The sequence below is a fragment of the Haliotis cracherodii genome, unplaced genomic scaffold (genome assembly GCF_022045235.1).
Source record: "Haliotis cracherodii isolate W230 unplaced genomic scaffold, xgHalCrac1.p SCAF_2, whole genome shotgun sequence".
NCBI classification, from domain to species: domain Eukaryota; kingdom Metazoa; phylum Mollusca; class Gastropoda; order Lepetellida; family Haliotidae; genus Haliotis; species Haliotis cracherodii.
Genome location: NW_027266275.1, coordinates 26,123,440 through 26,141,146, shown reverse-complemented (window position 1 = coordinate 26,141,146; position 17,707 = coordinate 26,123,440). Strand labels below are relative to the sequence as shown.

Below are 17,707 nucleotides of genomic sequence, written 5' to 3'. Positions count from 1 at the left end.
GTTAAATTGCCAATATTATTACACAGGACTCTATATTTCTGTGTTGTTATTGTTGTGTAGAAAGAATATTTGTTCCCCCATTGTGGGCGAGTCTAATAGCTTCCATTAGGTCGACGTGCCAATCAAAGGCGCCAAACGCTGTCACATGGTAAGGCGAAGGTCTATAAATTGAAACTCTCACACAGTCTCGACCTCTTTTCCACCCAGTAATCAGGGAGAAAAGCACTACAGCCTCATCTGGCAATCATGAATGGCGATCACTACAGAAATATTAACCAACATTATGCAGAAGAATGCAGTCAGGATGACATCGGATCATTCCTCTTTTCATCCGAGTCTGTAGGGGAAGGACACCCAGGTACTTGTTTCGATTGTTTTACCTCGCAAACGCACATGGTCTTGGGAGACGCACTTTCGGTGTCATTTTCTTACACCCGATCTTAATGCAAAAAACTCTGCAATTATGTCAGTATCCGTAAGGACTAGGTAGTAGAATCGGACCAAGAATCATCTTTACTTGTCGAAATGCATTGATAAGATTAGCATAGACCACGTTAGGCGTCTTCAGCTTGAATGCTTGGGTCACATGAGTTTGTTTTGACTTTGGCTAATTGACAGCTAAACATTTTGGCAGAGGGGTAGGTCTATCTGAATATTATTAATGCAGGCATCTTTTTTTAAAATGATAGCTGTCTCTAAACAGGCGAAGGCTTTGACATATTAGTTTGGCCAACCTTTAGAATTCAGCACCACAAAGTTTATTATTACTGCACAGGAATGTAGTTTATTATGTATTTGTACTGCTGGAAACTGTCACTTAACATCAATCCAAGCCACCTTCACTCGCTACATTTGATCAGTAATGATTCAAAAGCAGACTCATCCATGTGTAAGTAGCCATACCTTTCACGTTTTTACTGAACAATGTTAGGCTATTGTAGTGTAGTTTTCTGTCCAAAAATACCCAACACATTTTATGTACCCTGTCATTCATGTGTACTCAAACGTTCAGTGACTGGCATCTGGAGCCGTTTTCAGTTTGTGTCATTGGCATATTCCTCACGTCAAGATCACTCATAAGTGTACGTAGACTTTGGTAACAATGTTGAGTGTTCAACACCATTTCTGTAGGTGTTAAGGCATGGCTTAGTAAATTTACACTCTGTGTACCTGTCTGGGCCTAGCCGTCAGTCGGTTAACTTGTCGAGTACAATTGATTTTGGTTAGTGACATGTGACCATAGGCAGAGATCATACCCACAAGAAGTAGATCTTGTGGTGAAGATTACTAAAGGTGCAGCATAAATAGCCTTGCTGTTGTATACCCAAATTTCAGCATATATATATGAATAGGGTATATATCTTTTTCATATTGAAATAGTCTGATTATTTCTGAGACAACAATAATTGTTTTTGTCTGTTGGTTTCATGAATCAACTTAAAAAGATACAAGGGCTTAACATGGTTGATAGGCCTTGATGTAATCGTAGTGTTCGCTCTGTACTCACTACTCAGCATCGCTAAGTCTAAAAGTTTGGTAAATGTCTCTGTAACAAAATGACCTACCGTAATTCTGTGTGAAATAAATTTCTTGAGAGAATACCTTCTCATTACGAAAGTAGCAGAATTGTATTTAACACAAGGATTGTTGGAAAATAAACCACTCAGACTTGCTGATGCAATCATAACTAACCATGACAGCAGTCACATTGTTGGAAATTACATGACAAATTTGCAATCTCTAGTTAATCCTTACTTGATAACACTGATATACCAGATCTCATGTATATGAATATGTACAGAAGATAAGGTACAGTTTGATAATCATCATTGCCAGAGGAGATGGAGTTGGAACATACACGGGGTTCGAAGCCCAATTCAGGGTAGAGGACTCCAAAGGTTTTGTCACGGACAAGTAGTGGTTATCGTTTTTAGTCTTGATGAAGTTGTGACCCTGTATAAGGAATCAAAGCTAAATTAGTAAATAGCTGAGGCCTTTTCCTTACTAGTATAGTAATATATGGTACCTGGGTGTATCTGGAGTTACTACCTTTTACTATCAGCACTGCAATATCACCTTTATTGTTAAAGAAGCTGAACCTTTTGCAAAATAGAGTTTTTGTGCCAAAGTCGTCTTGTTACTGTGTTTTAGTATTCTAATAATATATTCTTTTATTCTAGTACAAAAAACATTTGTGTCAGAAGTGATACAAATAAATCTTTTAAAAAGGTGATTTTGAATTATTTTTCTTTCACTTTTAGTATTTTGGTGTCAGTAGGTCCATAAACCAATAATGAGACGAAAACCTGCAGTGAAGGTCACATGATCATGAGTATATAGCCAGACTTGTATGTACTGATGTAGGTCATGTCTAATCAGCATTTCACCTTGATAACCTCAATAGATTACCAAATGTTCCGTTACTTACTTAAAGCATTTGGTCAAGTAATATTCAGCATGTTCAGTAGACTCCTAACTTAGTTTTGTTATGGCTCTTATGATATTGCTTCTATTCCCATGATTACTAGGTAGTGTTCATAATTTTGAGAATCTTGCTGCTTGTGATTAAGACAATGCTAACGCTCCTTGATGTTAAAATTGATGTGGGTTGGTTATGTAGCCTAGTGGTTAAAGATTTCACACATGACGCCGAAGACATGGGTTTGTTTCCAGACATGCGAACAATGTGTGAAAAGGGGTGAAATGCATGCCTCAATCTCATATAGCCAAATAATAACTTTAAAAATGTAAAGGCCAGAATGTGTTTGGCTGTCCTAAATATCACTTGCAATGTGGAGAGTTAGATATGAATTATGTAATACCATAGAACAGGGAAGAATAATTAGTATTGCCAGTGTTTTGACATGTTGAGACCAGTTGTTACTAGACGAGAGTTATGTACTTGTTCACTCACTTACATTTCCCTCATGTCACGGAGAGCAGTAAAATGATGGATCTGTTTTTATAAACATTTCATTCCTACATTTCAAAATATACGAACATTTTGCCGACATGATCAGGGGTCAGACTCAGTCCAGTTATAACTCAATTATTTCAGTAATTAAAAGGCTCAAGTAATGGGGATTTTATTACTTCATTTATAAGAGCTAAATTTTTCAAGAAAGCTGAAGAGAGAAACGGTGAGAGACCAATGAGAGACCAATGAGTTAAATCTCAACTCATCCTTCCAAGGTATCAAAATGTTTAGTAGTCTCCAAGCAAACTAGTGGCCCTGTGTCACCCTGAGATACATTTCTCTGAAGTAACCAGTGAATAATGTGTACATTAATCATTTATTAACGACAACGTTTTGTTTTCCAGACAAAATATGTGACCAGATCTCTGATGCTATCTTGGACGCACACTTAAAACAGGACCCCAACGCCAAGGTAGCATGCGAGACCGTTGCCAAAACTGGCATGGTTCTGGTTGCCGGGGAAATCACATCCAAAGCTCATGTTGACTACCAGAAAGTCATCAGGGACACAATCAAACAAATCGGTTATGATGATTCTTCAAAAGGTAGGTCACTGCTCCCTTCTAGATGCACAGGAACTGTAAGCCGCTTTGCTGTAGTAGACCTCAAAAGTTTATTTTTGAAGAGAGGCACTTCCCCTTAATCATGTTAATGTTTGGACTGGTAATGGTCATGTTAAACCGACCCTGTATACGTGTTGTATAAGTCTTATCCAAGCTGCCTCTGATAACTTAAAGTAAAATTAGTGATTCTTCATATGGTGTCATAAAAATTGGTTCGCAGGGGTGCAGAAAATCAATGCCCGACCTGTCAGACATATATGTGAGATCACTGGACAAAGAAAGAAATTCAGCTTCAGTTGCCTGTGGGCAGCCTTAAATGACCATTAGACAATTGTGGTAACCTGTTCTAACTAGTACTGAATATAGCTTTGAAAAATGAATGAATGAAAAGCGCATCCAGCGAATTATTGATTTTGTCATTAAAAACACCATTTTTGCCCAATAATCTGGAAACTTTGTGTCTAGACAAGTGATTTTTTTTTTTTCCCTGTTTCAAGTTCAAAATTTTGATATTTCCACACCCCTGGTTAAAAACAGTTTGACAGTGGTGCAGATGCCTATCATTATAGTAAGCCATGCTTTCGGGCTTGCCAATGTACTATACTTTGCTGCCTGCCATAGTGTCTAGACATGCTTGGACATGTTATATGCATGTACTCATGGGAGGGGATATGTTTAAATGAACACAGCATGATTATTATTGTCTCTCTGCCTCAGGTTTTGACTACAAGACCTGCAATGTATTGATCGCCTTAGAAGAACAAAGTCCAGATATCGCACAAGGTGTTCATGTTGCCAGAAATGATGAGGATATTGGTGCTGGAGATCAGGTATGTCAACAGTTATCTCCCCTTGAATCTACAGATATTTGAGTTCTTGAGTTTGTGATAAGGAATTGTCTAAGCAGGATAAGCACACAAACTGTTTCAGCTGGATACTGTAAACTTTGATAGGTCTGAATTTGATTGTAAAGTCAGAGATTTATCTGGACCTGCAACAAATGTTAGTAAAAGTTACAATTTTCTCTTTTCGTCTTAATCTTGTTGATATAGTTGTAACTAATATTTATGGTTTTCTTTAGAGGTCACTTGTAACAGGACCAATGAATGGGTAGAGGCATAACTGTACTGGATATTACTGTTGTAATACCTCTGTACTTAAGAAACTATTGACATATTATATAACATTCCAAATTTTTACAAAATATTAATTTCTCCATTTTCCCTTCCAAGGGCACTTTGTTTGGAATCCAACATAAATTCCTGGAAGTGGCTCCATGGGACCAATAAGATTTGTTTGCATATTTACCAAGGGTTTGTTATTGTCTGGCACTGGTTGGACTTGATGGTAACATGTGCTGCTTGTTTCAGGGTTTGATGTTCGGCTATGCCACTGATGAGTCTGATGAGTGCATGCCTCTCACCTTGGTGCTATCTCATCAGCTCAATGCACGCATTGCTCAACTGCGACGATCCGGTGAAATGGCATGGGCTCGTCCAGACTCCAAAGTACAGGTACGATTAGCTATTGATATGAGGATATTTACAACACACATGATGGTCGCTTTATTCCACATGTATTAAATAGGATCATAACTTCACCTGGAATGTATTTCCTAAGATATGTACTCTGAATGATCTTATTCTAAGCCATTGTATCAGTGTATGTTAGTCAACTCGGCTCCCAAGTTTCTGTAATGGCTAATTTACTGCCATAGGCTGTCAAATATGAGTCTTGCTCAGTCTTTTGTTTAGTTTCTAACGATATGTCTGATATTAGTTACTACTGTGAAGCTGAAGGCTTGGGTTCGACTCCCCAAATGGAGACAATGTGTGAAGCTTATTTCTGGTGTCCCCCGCCGTGATATTGCTGGAATATTGATAAAAGCGATGTAAAACCATGTTCACTAACTGTTGATGCCTCTGTTGTTATTTCCAGGTGACGATAGAGTACAAGTATGTTAAAGGTGCTGCAGTTCCCATCAGAGTACACACAGTCGTGATCTCAGTCCAGCATGACGAAACCATCACATTGGAGAAACTCCGAAAGGATCTGAAAGAGAAGGTTTGCGACAGGGTCATTCCAAACAAACTGTCTGATAGTCAAACAATCTACCATCTGCAGCCTTCTGGAAGATTCATCATCGGAGGACCACAGGTAAGGGTTGTCTTTCTACACACATTGCAGAGTGTTGTATGTGCTTGCAACTTTTAAACTTTTACATTTGGTTGTATGTGAGCGATCTGGTGACAGTTTACTAAAACATGATAAGTTTCTGCATAATGCTCTCCCTAAATCTTGAAAAGAACTGATATATGGCAATTGAAATGACAGTATTCACTGGCCTATTGACAGTTTGCACTGATAAATCTTTCAAATATAATTCCCATGTATCAAATATCCAGTATATATAGGATGCACATACTGTTACTTGTTCATAACCTAAAGATGTTGATATGTAGCACTGAAAGTTTTACTTTTGAATCTGAATTGTATGATTTTCTGCAGTTAAATTGTCATGCATAAAATCAAGACTTGTTTAATTACTACTGTATTTAGTGAAATAACTGCATATAATTATTTCAAGGTGAATACAAGTACCATAATTAATCAGGCAATTGTAACTATGTGATGTCTGTTGTTGCCAGGGTGACGCTGGTCTGACAGGCAGGAAGATTATCGTGGACACGTATGGCGGGTGGGGTGCTCACGGAGGAGGGGCCTTCTCAGGCAAGGACTTCTCCAAAGTGGACAGATCGGCTGCCTACGCCGCCCGATGGGTTGCCAAGTCACTTGTCAAGGCAGGACTGTGCAAACGTGTTCTTATTCAGGTAAAGGAATCCTCTTTGACTGATGAGGGGAACTGTACATGCTAATCTTAGTTGTAATTTACAGTTCAGGGGACACAGGTGGCCATGCAGAGTTGCATCCTATGGGCATGGGTTCGAATCCCAGTTCGGCCGGATTATGTTTCTAGGTTTGTCAGCACTATACCCGTGCTCGTAGGTTTCGCCAAAGTGGAAAACATCCGAGACCTGCATCACTTCACTATTTCCACATCTAGCTGACATGCCATGATATAACTGGAATACTGTTCAAAGCAGCGTTAAACCCAACTCACTCACTTTGCAGTTCAGTTGGTTACACAATACTTATGTTACATGTTGGAGTAAACAGGTTCAGACCGAGCTAGGAAGTTTCCAAGGATTGTTGCAATATTTTGATTTTCGACTTGAAATGCTTTTGATGAAAAGTTCCTCATTTCCAATGTATTGTTCTGTATCAGGTCTCCTATGCCATCGGTATTGCTGAACCCCTGTCCATCACAGTATTCAGCTATGGGACATCACACAAGTCAGAAGCCGAACTTCTGGAGATTGTCAAAAACAACTTCGATCTCCGACCTGGCAAGATTGTCAAGTATGTTCTCTACACTTTTTCCATGCTTATCTTCTCTACTTTACAATTATGTTGCATATTTTAGTTACATATGCAAAATAAATTGTTTGATTATATTGCTTTACATGGCAATAGAAACGTGACCATTAACTGTTTCCGATCAAAATCACACAAAAAGGGCTATCATGAAATTTTCATTGTATTACATTACATTGTTTCAGGGAACTGGACCTACGTCAGCCTGTCTACCAGAAGACCGCCTGCTACGGACATTTTGGCCGACCTGAATTCACATGGGAGCAACCTAAGAAACTAAAGTTTTAAACTTGTTATATTTGCACATTTTTTTTTATAAATGAATAATTTTATTATATGACTATTTTACTATTGTAATTTATATGTGCATGGAGGATCTGGGGATTTTTCGGGAGTTTTTCCCGGTAGGCCACAGTAGCTTGAAGGATACTTCGACACTGTTCTTGCCCACAGGCACAGGGGAATGCTGGGGTCCTGGCAATACAACGTCCCTCCTGCTGCTCTGGCAATTACAGTCTCGGATTTCGCCTTCTTGTTATTGCAAATGTGCAATTTACCTTGACTTTTTATTAGCACAATCTGGAAGCACATTTGTCTTGTGTTTATAGAAATTTATGGAAAAGAGCACTCTTTATAAACACTCGGGCCTACTATCCAGCTGAATCATCTCTTACAGAAGTTGTTCTTGTGAATGTGAGGGACATTATAACAATCATAATAACTGTAAAATTTCATGATTTTTGTTGTCTGCTGGGTTTTATCAATTTTTTACACCCAAGCGGAGATTGACCAGAGATATGTATATTCTGAAATAGTGCCGACATGCGATATGCATCCTAGTGAGGCTGCATTTCACATAAGGTGTTGCAACTATAGGTGTATAAGCTTATTGCAGGCTGTCAACATTATTTTATTGCCATTAATATGGTCAATGACCTTGGTTCTGAAACTTGTGTTCATATTGTCCATATGTATGGCTTTGCACCTTTTTTGTAGTGCGTCTGTTATGTAGTCTTACACATTATGATCAGTATTCTAAGATGTTTAGCATACGTTTATGATGTGTGTTAGTCAAAGATTATTATTTTTTACTTAAAATCTTTCATTCCTTTTTGTCTTGCCAGTATCAAACTTGATTTTGTTTGAGCTCCTGGCAGCCTGTTGATGAAGCCCATGGTGTTTAATGAGGGGTGTCATGCAAAAGTATTGTACATTTGTTGGTTGAAGATTTGATCTTTGAGATGAACACCTTCATTAAATGTAGAACTCGTGCAAAATGGGTTGTGTGTGAGTGCAACGTCACATGTTGTATCATCTGTTGTCGTCACGATGGGGCAATACCTCATACCGTTGTCACTACCGTGACATCTTGTGTGATTGAGACTGTATGTGTGTGAACAGATAAGCTGCAATATGTTTCAATTCTCATTCTCTTGCTGGAGGGCTTTGTACAAGATGGTAACAATAAACAGGTATTAAAACAACTGATTGTGTTGTGTTCCTACAATGAGATTTGTTTGTTTGTTGGTTAATGCCGCACTCAGCAATATTCTAACTATATGACGGCGGTCTGTATATAAAATCGAGTCCAGACCAGACAATCCAGTGACTGACATCATGAGCATCATTCCATGCAATTAGGATACAATGACATGCATAAACCAAGTCAGCGGGGATTGACCTATCCCATCCTTTAAGTCGCCTCTTACTCCTCCTACAATGAGAGGAGTTCATGAACCAGGGTGTGATGAGCTACCATCCCTTGCTTAAATTGTTTATATAACTAACATGCTCTTGACTATATTCCAGTTATGACATTAAGCTGTAAATTATCAAACCTCCACAATCCACACACACACACATACACCACTTGAGTCATCTGGCATACCACTTATATTGTCTTTCAATCAAATTAAAGAAATCTTATCAGTGTCGTTGTTTAAGACTGCACTCTGCAATATTCCACCTCTATTGTGGTAGTCGAAATAATAGAGTTATTGACATCATGAGCATCAAATTAGGATATGACTTACATCAACCAAATCTGACCACCCCAGGCCCTTAAGTCATTCTCCTCTTCTGTGTACTCTTTCATAAATACTTTTGCGATTGCCATAACTTACATTGTCTTGAATTCTGAGCATATATAACTGTAAATAATGAATGACAAAGAAAATGTCCTTGTGAAATTATTATTTGAAATATGGTTTATGTATCCTTGACCCGATAGTAGGGCATTGCGGGAGTTACCATTCTGATCGAGGGTGCAGCTCAGCTTATATAAGTTGATAAGCCGCTCATGCCATGTCCACATTCCTCTAGTCTCAACTCCCGGAGAAACACGTACAACATGAATACGTTGTTGTAAACTGACAATGGCATTACAATCTGAATTTGCTACCAGACCCCGCTAGCAAGATGCGTTATATTTTAAGCACCTGTCCACACCGATATCTGGATTTGCTTGAAGGTACTATTTATCTGCCCCGGTCGGTTTATCACTAAGTTGTCCCTCACAACTTTCTTTGAAACATTTGATGTGCACCAACCTCACACAAATTCTCGTTCAATTAACCGTATCAACAACTAAATTATTCCCATCTTGCTGATATAAATTCTGTACATATTCGGGGCGGTCGGGTAGCCTAGTGGTTAAAGCGTTCGCTCGTCACGCCGAAGACCCCGGTTCGATTCCCGACATGGGTACTATGTGTGAAGCCCATTTCTGGTGTCCCCCGCCGTGATATTGGTGGAATATTGCTAAAAGCGGCGTAAAACCATACACACTCACTCTGTACATATTCATGTGAAGTGCAACCTTAACTAACCATATCAATAACCAAATTATTTACAGCTTGCTGATTTAATTTCTGTACATGTTCATGAATGCGTCAGGGAATGCGTGTTGTATGCACCACACCATGTGTTTCTTATCTGATCGATCTAACCCTGTGCTACAGCCGTTCGTGTTCAATGAATCTGAAAACTGACAATGATTTCGATTTTCATAGTGTTTGATCTACACATCAGTTGAGTCTGAAGTGTTTCAGATAGTTTATGATATCCAGCTTAAAATGAGAAGAGCAAAGTAGTGGTTCTGACAAAGGATTATCAGCTTGATCACCGAATCCTGACACAACAAGAGACGCAATTCTGCACAGTGGATTGCGACGCCCGAGACAACAAGACCACCCGTGCACTGGACTTGAACACGACCGGGTGTTGATATTCAGATCACCAAGTTACGAAGAAAAACAGCAAGAAAACAACGTCACACATTGTCTAATACATAAAAATGTGCGCAAGTAATTTTAATCTTATTAAGATAATACCTTTCACTCCAAGATACCTCTGCTTGAACCTTTACTTGTCGTAAATCTTTGCCGTTAAAATGTATTAACGTTCTGTGTAACTGAGTCACTATGTATGTAGTGGGGGTAAGCGCAGTTTTTGCTGGATTGAACTGTTATAAATTGGAGTTAACAGTGCACTGACCTTATACATACCGGGAAGAAACTATCACACCCTAGCTCCTATATGCTTTCGTTCCAGGTGATAATAGGTAGAGTGAGTGAGTGTGGTTTTACGCCGCTTTTAGCAATATTCCAGCAATATCACGGAGGGGGACACCAGAAATGGGCTTCACACATAGTACCAATGTCGGGAATCGAACCCGGCTCTTCGGCGTGACGAGTGAACGCTTTAACCACTAGGCTACCAGACCGCCCCGACAATAGGTAGACAGTGAGGGTGGTCATAAATCTTTCCAAAAGTACATTGACCCAATGACGAACTGATATGAAAGCAGACACACACCCTGCCATTACCGGTTATATTACTGATACAATTAAGACTACGTAAACCAAACAAAAGTGTTCGAATGCGCCCAAAAGATGCCTCCTGGAGGAACAGACATTTGAAAATTCATGACAAGCGGAATAGGATTCACAAGAGGGCAAAACGTACAAATTTAGCAGCTCACTGCATGGGAGCAGTTAATATATATACGTAATTAAGTCGCCTCGAAAATGCAAAGTTGAATTTATTTCCAAAATAGACGATATTATAAGGGGTAACAACACTTGGTGGCGACTAGTTAAACATTATTTTCAAGCATCAAGAAAACGTAGTCGCCAGTTGTCCCCCATAGAACATGTAGGAGTGCCACGCCACACCAGTACGATATCGATAAAGCTAATTCTCGTAATGACTATTTTGTCGATCGAGTTTGAGATATAGATGACGTCATTAAGGATAACATTCGTCACCACTCGCCTCTTTCCGTAACCTGCAAGAAGACTCGTCCCCCAATCGATGAATATTCATTCGTGACCAACACGTGTTATTCCGGGACAAGCTTCTGGCAGGTTACGGAAAGAGGCGAGTGGTGACGAATGGATGAATATTATGTGCGAAAATACGACAAACCAATCAGAATGCGTGTATTTTTTCAAGTTCTTCGTCAAAGAATCCCTCGGAAATAATTTTTGATTTTACATATGTTTTACATCTAAAAATATACCTAAGGTACAGTTAAATATGTTCAATCATACTGTATGATTCTGAATGTCCAGATGTCCTTAAAATTGTATCCGAAATATATATAATATATGGTGAAAATATATGTGAACCATAACGCGACGAGTTGACAATTGTTTTAGGTATGCCCGTTTGCGCCAAGACGGAACCCGGTCTCAAAAATGGCCATGAGAGGGGCACGAGTCGCTATTCGGCTTGTCCCGGAATAACACGTGTTGGTCACGAATGTAATGATAACTCATTTTTGGTTAATGATTATGCCCTAGAGCAAATATGTTTATCTGAGAAAGAATCAGAGGGTGTATTATTGTCACTCGACGTATCAAAGTCTACTGGCCCTGATATGAGAAGTAATCGAATATTAAAGACTTGGGCTATTGTTCTGTCCAAGGGCGTACGTTTCGGTCCTCGGATGGTAGCTCAGGGTGATGAAGTTTAGACGACAACAGCCATGTTTATTGTTGATGGTTTGGAATAAATCGAAAAGGTACATGTTGATAAGAACGTGACAGAACGCACACCGGGACCGAGTGGCCAATCTTCCCGGGTGGGAGAACCGTTCTGTCACTTACCTTCTGGCTGTTCTCTAGGCTGTCTCCAGGCTCTCTCCCTGACTGACCATGTCAGTCGGGTTTTGTAGAGCGAGGTATTTCATAACGTGTGGCAAGGTCATTGTCCCACGTGTATGTATATACGTAAGATCCGGCGACGTTAGGAGGTGTTAATTAAAATTTATAGATAGCGCTGGAGATTAAAGGTCCTGCCCGGAGGGGCTTATGATAAGAGGGGAACGCCGAATGTTTGCTGAATATATTAAACCGACAAAGGGCATAGAATTTCGGTGCACTTGGAAACATATTGAACCAGTTAGGTATTTAGATAAATGAAATGTAAAATAAAAGTATTGAAATGGTTTGCACTATAACAATACCCCTGAACGTCGTGGAGCTTTTGTCCTCAAAAGCTTTTTAAAAATAATGACAATATGGAGTACAAGTACAGATAAATGCAAATGACATCGACAGGTTGACAAGTGGTTGCTTCATGCACTACACTTGACTGAGATGAATGAAATGACAGTAGATAAGATGTACAGGCGTGTAAAAGTAAATAAGTGAATAACAACATTGTCAATATCGGTGAAACAATTATACATAACATTAACAAGTTGAGCGGAGGTGCCGGCTCGTACACACAAAATACAGGTGAGCGGAGATTCCGGCTCCTACACAAAGAACATTTGACGAGCTTCCACCGAGCGGCACATCCTGCTCGCGGTCGCCCATGCAGTCGGAATACCAGACTGCTAGATCACAGGTATAACATTGAAACAGACAATAAACATTGTTGAAGTAAAGTACACTGATAACATAAGGACAAAAACATAATGTGCGTAAAGCGTTGTCGTTTGCATATGAAAGTAATATTTTCATGATAACAGTAAGATCTTTGAAATTGGGAGTCTTATATTTTGAGCCTAGACTCGACAAGGCTAGCAGATGTGAAGTGTGATCTGCGCTAAAAAGTTGAATGTGTATGCAAAACCTAACCAACTTCAAAAGTCTAAACTGGAATGTAATGAAAAATTCAATCATGTGAAATTGGCTTGAAGATATTTGAACGAATCGTATTTTGTGTGCCAGAGACCATTTACGGTTGATCGCACGAATATACATAGTTTTCGCCGGTTTCATAATTAAGCACAAAATCACGTTGGCAAAACGAAGAAGTAGGATATAGACTGTATATACAATCTCCACTGAATAAGCTTGGTAATTAACGAGGCTCCCTAACTTATTATACTTCTACATCGCTGCTACTACATCAATTTTATCAGTTTTCACAAAGAGTACAAATAATTTCAGTGCTTACATACTCAAAAAGGAATAAATGAAGATATATAAGCAGGAAATTGTAGGGTATTGGATAACCTTTTGAAAGCTATTGTCTATAGTAATGGTTATAGGGCCACAAATTAAAAGAAAAATCCTTGAAACCGGGAGTCTGATTTGTATGGGACGACTCGGAACCCGCAGATATCGTGGATCTGCACTAAATGCGTATAAGCGTAGGGTGTAGGACATGACTAGAGTAAGAGCCTAGCCGATTTCAAAAACTTAATCTGATAAGGATGTACCTCTGATAACAATACATAGATTGCAATACATACTCATTATAGAAAAACATGACAAAAATTTTAAGACAACGAAACAATAATGACTTGATTACATAACATACCTTACATGAACAAGAATGTCCGTGAGAATACGTTTTAGCACAGTACTCGTTTAGAGTTGGAACGAAGGTTCAAATATATTGTCACACGCACACACACACACACATATATGGTAGGCACGTTCTGAAGAATCTTGATGATGGTCGACTTGATCTTGGGTGTCGGTAGCGTGGCTACATGAATATTGTCTTCTTGTCGTTGTAGCTGACGTTCGGGTAGGCTGGGCTGCTGTTCGTTGCTGACAATCGGGTTGGCTGGGCTGCTGTCTGTTGCTGACGATCGGGATGGCTAAACTGCTGTCTGTCGTTTTCTTCGTTTTCCCGTCAAGATGGTGGCTGTCTTGACGTTGCTCTTGTCTCCCATCACCTCTGAACTACCATTTGCTTTGCTGCGAGTAAGGGTAAGGGGATCGTGCGTGAGTCACAGCAAACTCACGCTACCCGGATTCTCCACCATCTGTCCAAGGGCGTACGTTTCGGTCCTCGGATGGTAGCTCAGGGTGATGACGGAAGACAAAACTCAGGGGTGAAGTTTAGACGACAGCAGCCATGTTTATTGTTGATGGTTTGGAATAAATCGAAAAGGTACATGTTGATAAGAACGTGACAGAACGCACACCAGGACCGAGTGGCCAATCTTCCCGGGTGGGAGAACCGTTCTGTCACTTACCTTCTGGCTGTTCTCTAGGCTGTCTCCAGGCTCTCTCCCTGACTGACCATGTCAGTCGGGTTTTGTAGAGCGAGGTATTACATAACGTGTGGCAAGGTCATTGTCCCACGTGTATGTATATACGTAAGATCCGGCGACGTTAGGAGGTGTTAATTAAAATTTATAGATAGCGCTGGAGATTAAAGGTCCTGCCCGGAGGGGCTTATGATAAGAGGGGAACGCCGAATGTTTGCTGAATATATTAAACCGACAAAGGGCATAGAATTTCGGTGCACTTGGAAACATATTGAACCAGTTAGGTATTTAGATAAATGAAATGTAAAATAAAAGTATTGAAATGGTTTGCACTATAACAGTTCTATCGAAACCACTTGTAAAGTTATTTAATATAATTCTGTCCAAACATATCTTTCCTGTGTCATGGAAACAGTCGTCAGTAATCCCAATTTATAAGAAACATGACATTGTTGTAATAATAGGCCGATCGGGCTCACAAGTTGCCTATCAAAAGTATTTGTAAAGTGTGCCCTAAAACATTTCTTGGATGATTTAGTTATTTCTAGTTTGCAATCTAGGTTTACCGCCGGTGACCCAACTGCACACCAACTGTTAATCTTTATGATTTCATAGGAAAGGATTTAGATGATGGAAACGAAGTAAAGGCAATATTCTGTGACATTAGCAGAGCTTTCGGACGTGTTTGGGATAAAAAATGGTTCAGAATGGTTCCAAAGTTACTTATATATGTAGTAATGAATGGACATCAATCGAATGTTAAATCTGTACTTGCCGGTATCCCTCAAGGTTTAATGGTATTGTCTGTGATATCTATGATACAATATCAACAAGTATTTCAATGAACCAAGATTTGGAACGTATTTGACAGTGGGCTAAAACTTGGAAAGTAAATTTTAATCCCGATAAAACAGAAAAAAAATATTTTCAAGAAAACGGAACGTCACCGTCCTATTAATCTGCTCATGAATAATGTACAAATATATAATGTTAATAGCCACAAACACCTCGGGCTAACTTTACAAAGTGATGGGCATTGGCATAGCCATATTGAAAACTCTAACTGCCAAGGTTAGCCCATTGATAAATTGCTTTCCTAGTCTGAAATATCGTTTGTGGGGCGGTCGGGTAGCCTACTGGTTAAGGCGTTAGCTCGTTACGCCGAAGACCCGGGTTCGATTCCCGACGTGGGTACAATGTGTGAAGCCCATTTCTGGTGTCTCCTGCCGTGATATTGCTGGAATATCGCTAAAAGCGGCGTAAAACCATACTCACTCACTCACTCACTGAAATATAGTTTGAACAGACGCAGTCTACACACGCTCTATTGTTCATTCATGTAATAATTGTCCCTAGAAATAGTACATCTCGATGCACTTTGGGCACAATTCATTTAAAATTATATAACGAAACCGGCCTATCATCCCTAGCAGAAAGACGGCACTTTAAATTATTATCAGAATTATACTGAGATAAGATCTAAAAGCCACTTGACATGCACGTGCAACATCACTTGTTTGGGCTATAAAAACATTGAATTTTCATTTGTATGCCATAACAATCTTCAGCTGTAGATAGTATGTCCGTGCACGTTGCACCAACGACCAATTTAAGACAGTGAGACCGTAATCAGACACACGGGACAACACCTGACCTTCTCAGATCCTGTCGACCATGGATCACTACCAGAGCACACGACAGTTTCACGCGGCTACGTCACTTACGTGAAAGAACCACCACGGCCACCTCTACAACTACGGCAATAACAGCATCGCGTAGGACATCAGCCCAGACAGTAAGGAACCGTTTCCGTGCTGAACGTATGTGTACGCGCTAGACGACCAGTTCGAGGTCGTTCGAAAGAGAGAGAGAGAGAGTTATAGTTATAGTTTTATAACATACTTCAGTCTAAAAGACTGAGATTTCCTAAGTTGAGAAAAGTGATATGTTCATTGCAGTGAACATAGCACTTGATATTACACTGCAGTGAACATAATACTTGATATTTCACTGCAGTGAAAATAACACTTTGACGGAACTATTGTCATACAAGAGTTACCTCCCCTTAGATTGCCTCCCTTTGTCGTAAGTGACGAGCCCGAACACAAACTGTTGACGTCCTTTTTACGTTAGGTCCACATTGACAAGGCAAAATAATGACAGACGGTCGTTTATGGAGTTAATATCACTTCCTGCCGTTTGTTATTCTCTCGAAAATGTTTCTCATTTAATTTGAAAGCGCCATTTTTGTTACTTGGCAAGTGTGTATTCTTTCGTTCCAACAGCAGTGACGGTCTCCTAGTTTTCAAGAATATTATTTTGTTATTAAATTTGATTTTGTATAAAATCATATCCAAATGTATGATAAAGAATTTTCGTGACCCTGAATATTTTTTTATACTTTTGTTTATATTTTTTAAGATTTTGGAAACACGAAACTACTTTTTAAGGCGCAAATATAAGGGGTGGTGAACCATCCCTGTGTGTTAGGTTGGGAGAATATACGTTTCAAGGTTTTACATTTGTAATGAAATAATTAATTTTCTGGTAGACAACTACACAAAAAGTATATAATGAATAGATGTGGCGCGTTGCAAGCCACGAATCGCTAAGAGAAAGCAAATTAATCGCTCATCCCGGGGTCTGCAACAGTTCGAAGCGCTTGCGCACTCTTCCAAAATGGCGGCGCAACTACCGCTTGGTTGCCTTGGCGTTATGAAGAACGTTATTAAAGAGGCTCGGTGACGATTTGATGAAATTTATGACTACTTTGAAGATGTGGAGCAGACTGAGGATGATGGGGAGTTAGCTGCATTTGCTCATTTCCTCGTTGATCCAGTCAATAATTTCTTGTTCCGCTGTCAAAGTTAGCCGCCATTTTGATTTGAGAACGATTAAGCGACCTCAGCCAGCGATTGTTTCCCTTGCAAGCGGCCGAAAGTTTGCGCACTGTTGTAAGGCGAATCGCTGTACATCGCTTGCAAGTGTTTTGCAACGCACCCATGAAATATCCTCTATATATAGTTATATAGTTTGTTTTAATAAAACATGTCTTTGTAAGGCATTTAGAAGTGATACACATATGAAAGAGAATTTATGGATGTCAACTTCTTTATTATGGGGAACAACGTTTCGGAGTATAAGCTTACTCCTTCATCACCTGATGAAGGAGTAAGTATATGCATGGACACTTAATACGTCTATATTGAGGCTCCATGGTATATGTACTCCGAAACGTTGTGTTCCTCATAATAAAGAAGTTGACATCCATAA

General features: G+C 39.5%; 1 protein-coding gene across 1 annotated transcript; it reads left to right on the top strand.

The window, feature by feature from the left end:
- The first annotated feature begins 185 nt into the window (after window positions 1–185).
- LOC139467894 (S-adenosylmethionine synthase-like) lies at window positions 186–8,459 on the top strand. The gene is made up of 8 exons (XM_071249437.1): window positions 186–358; window positions 3,322–3,522; window positions 4,258–4,370; window positions 4,911–5,054; window positions 5,479–5,697; window positions 6,189–6,371; window positions 6,827–6,960; window positions 7,161–8,459. Exons 1-8 carry the CDS (start codon window positions 247–249, stop codon window positions 7,261–7,263), a joined length of 1,209 nt encoding a protein of 402 aa, XP_071105538.1. The 5' UTR covers window positions 186–246; the 3' UTR covers window positions 7,264–8,459.
- The last annotated feature ends 9,248 nt before the right edge of the window (window positions 8,460–17,707 follow it).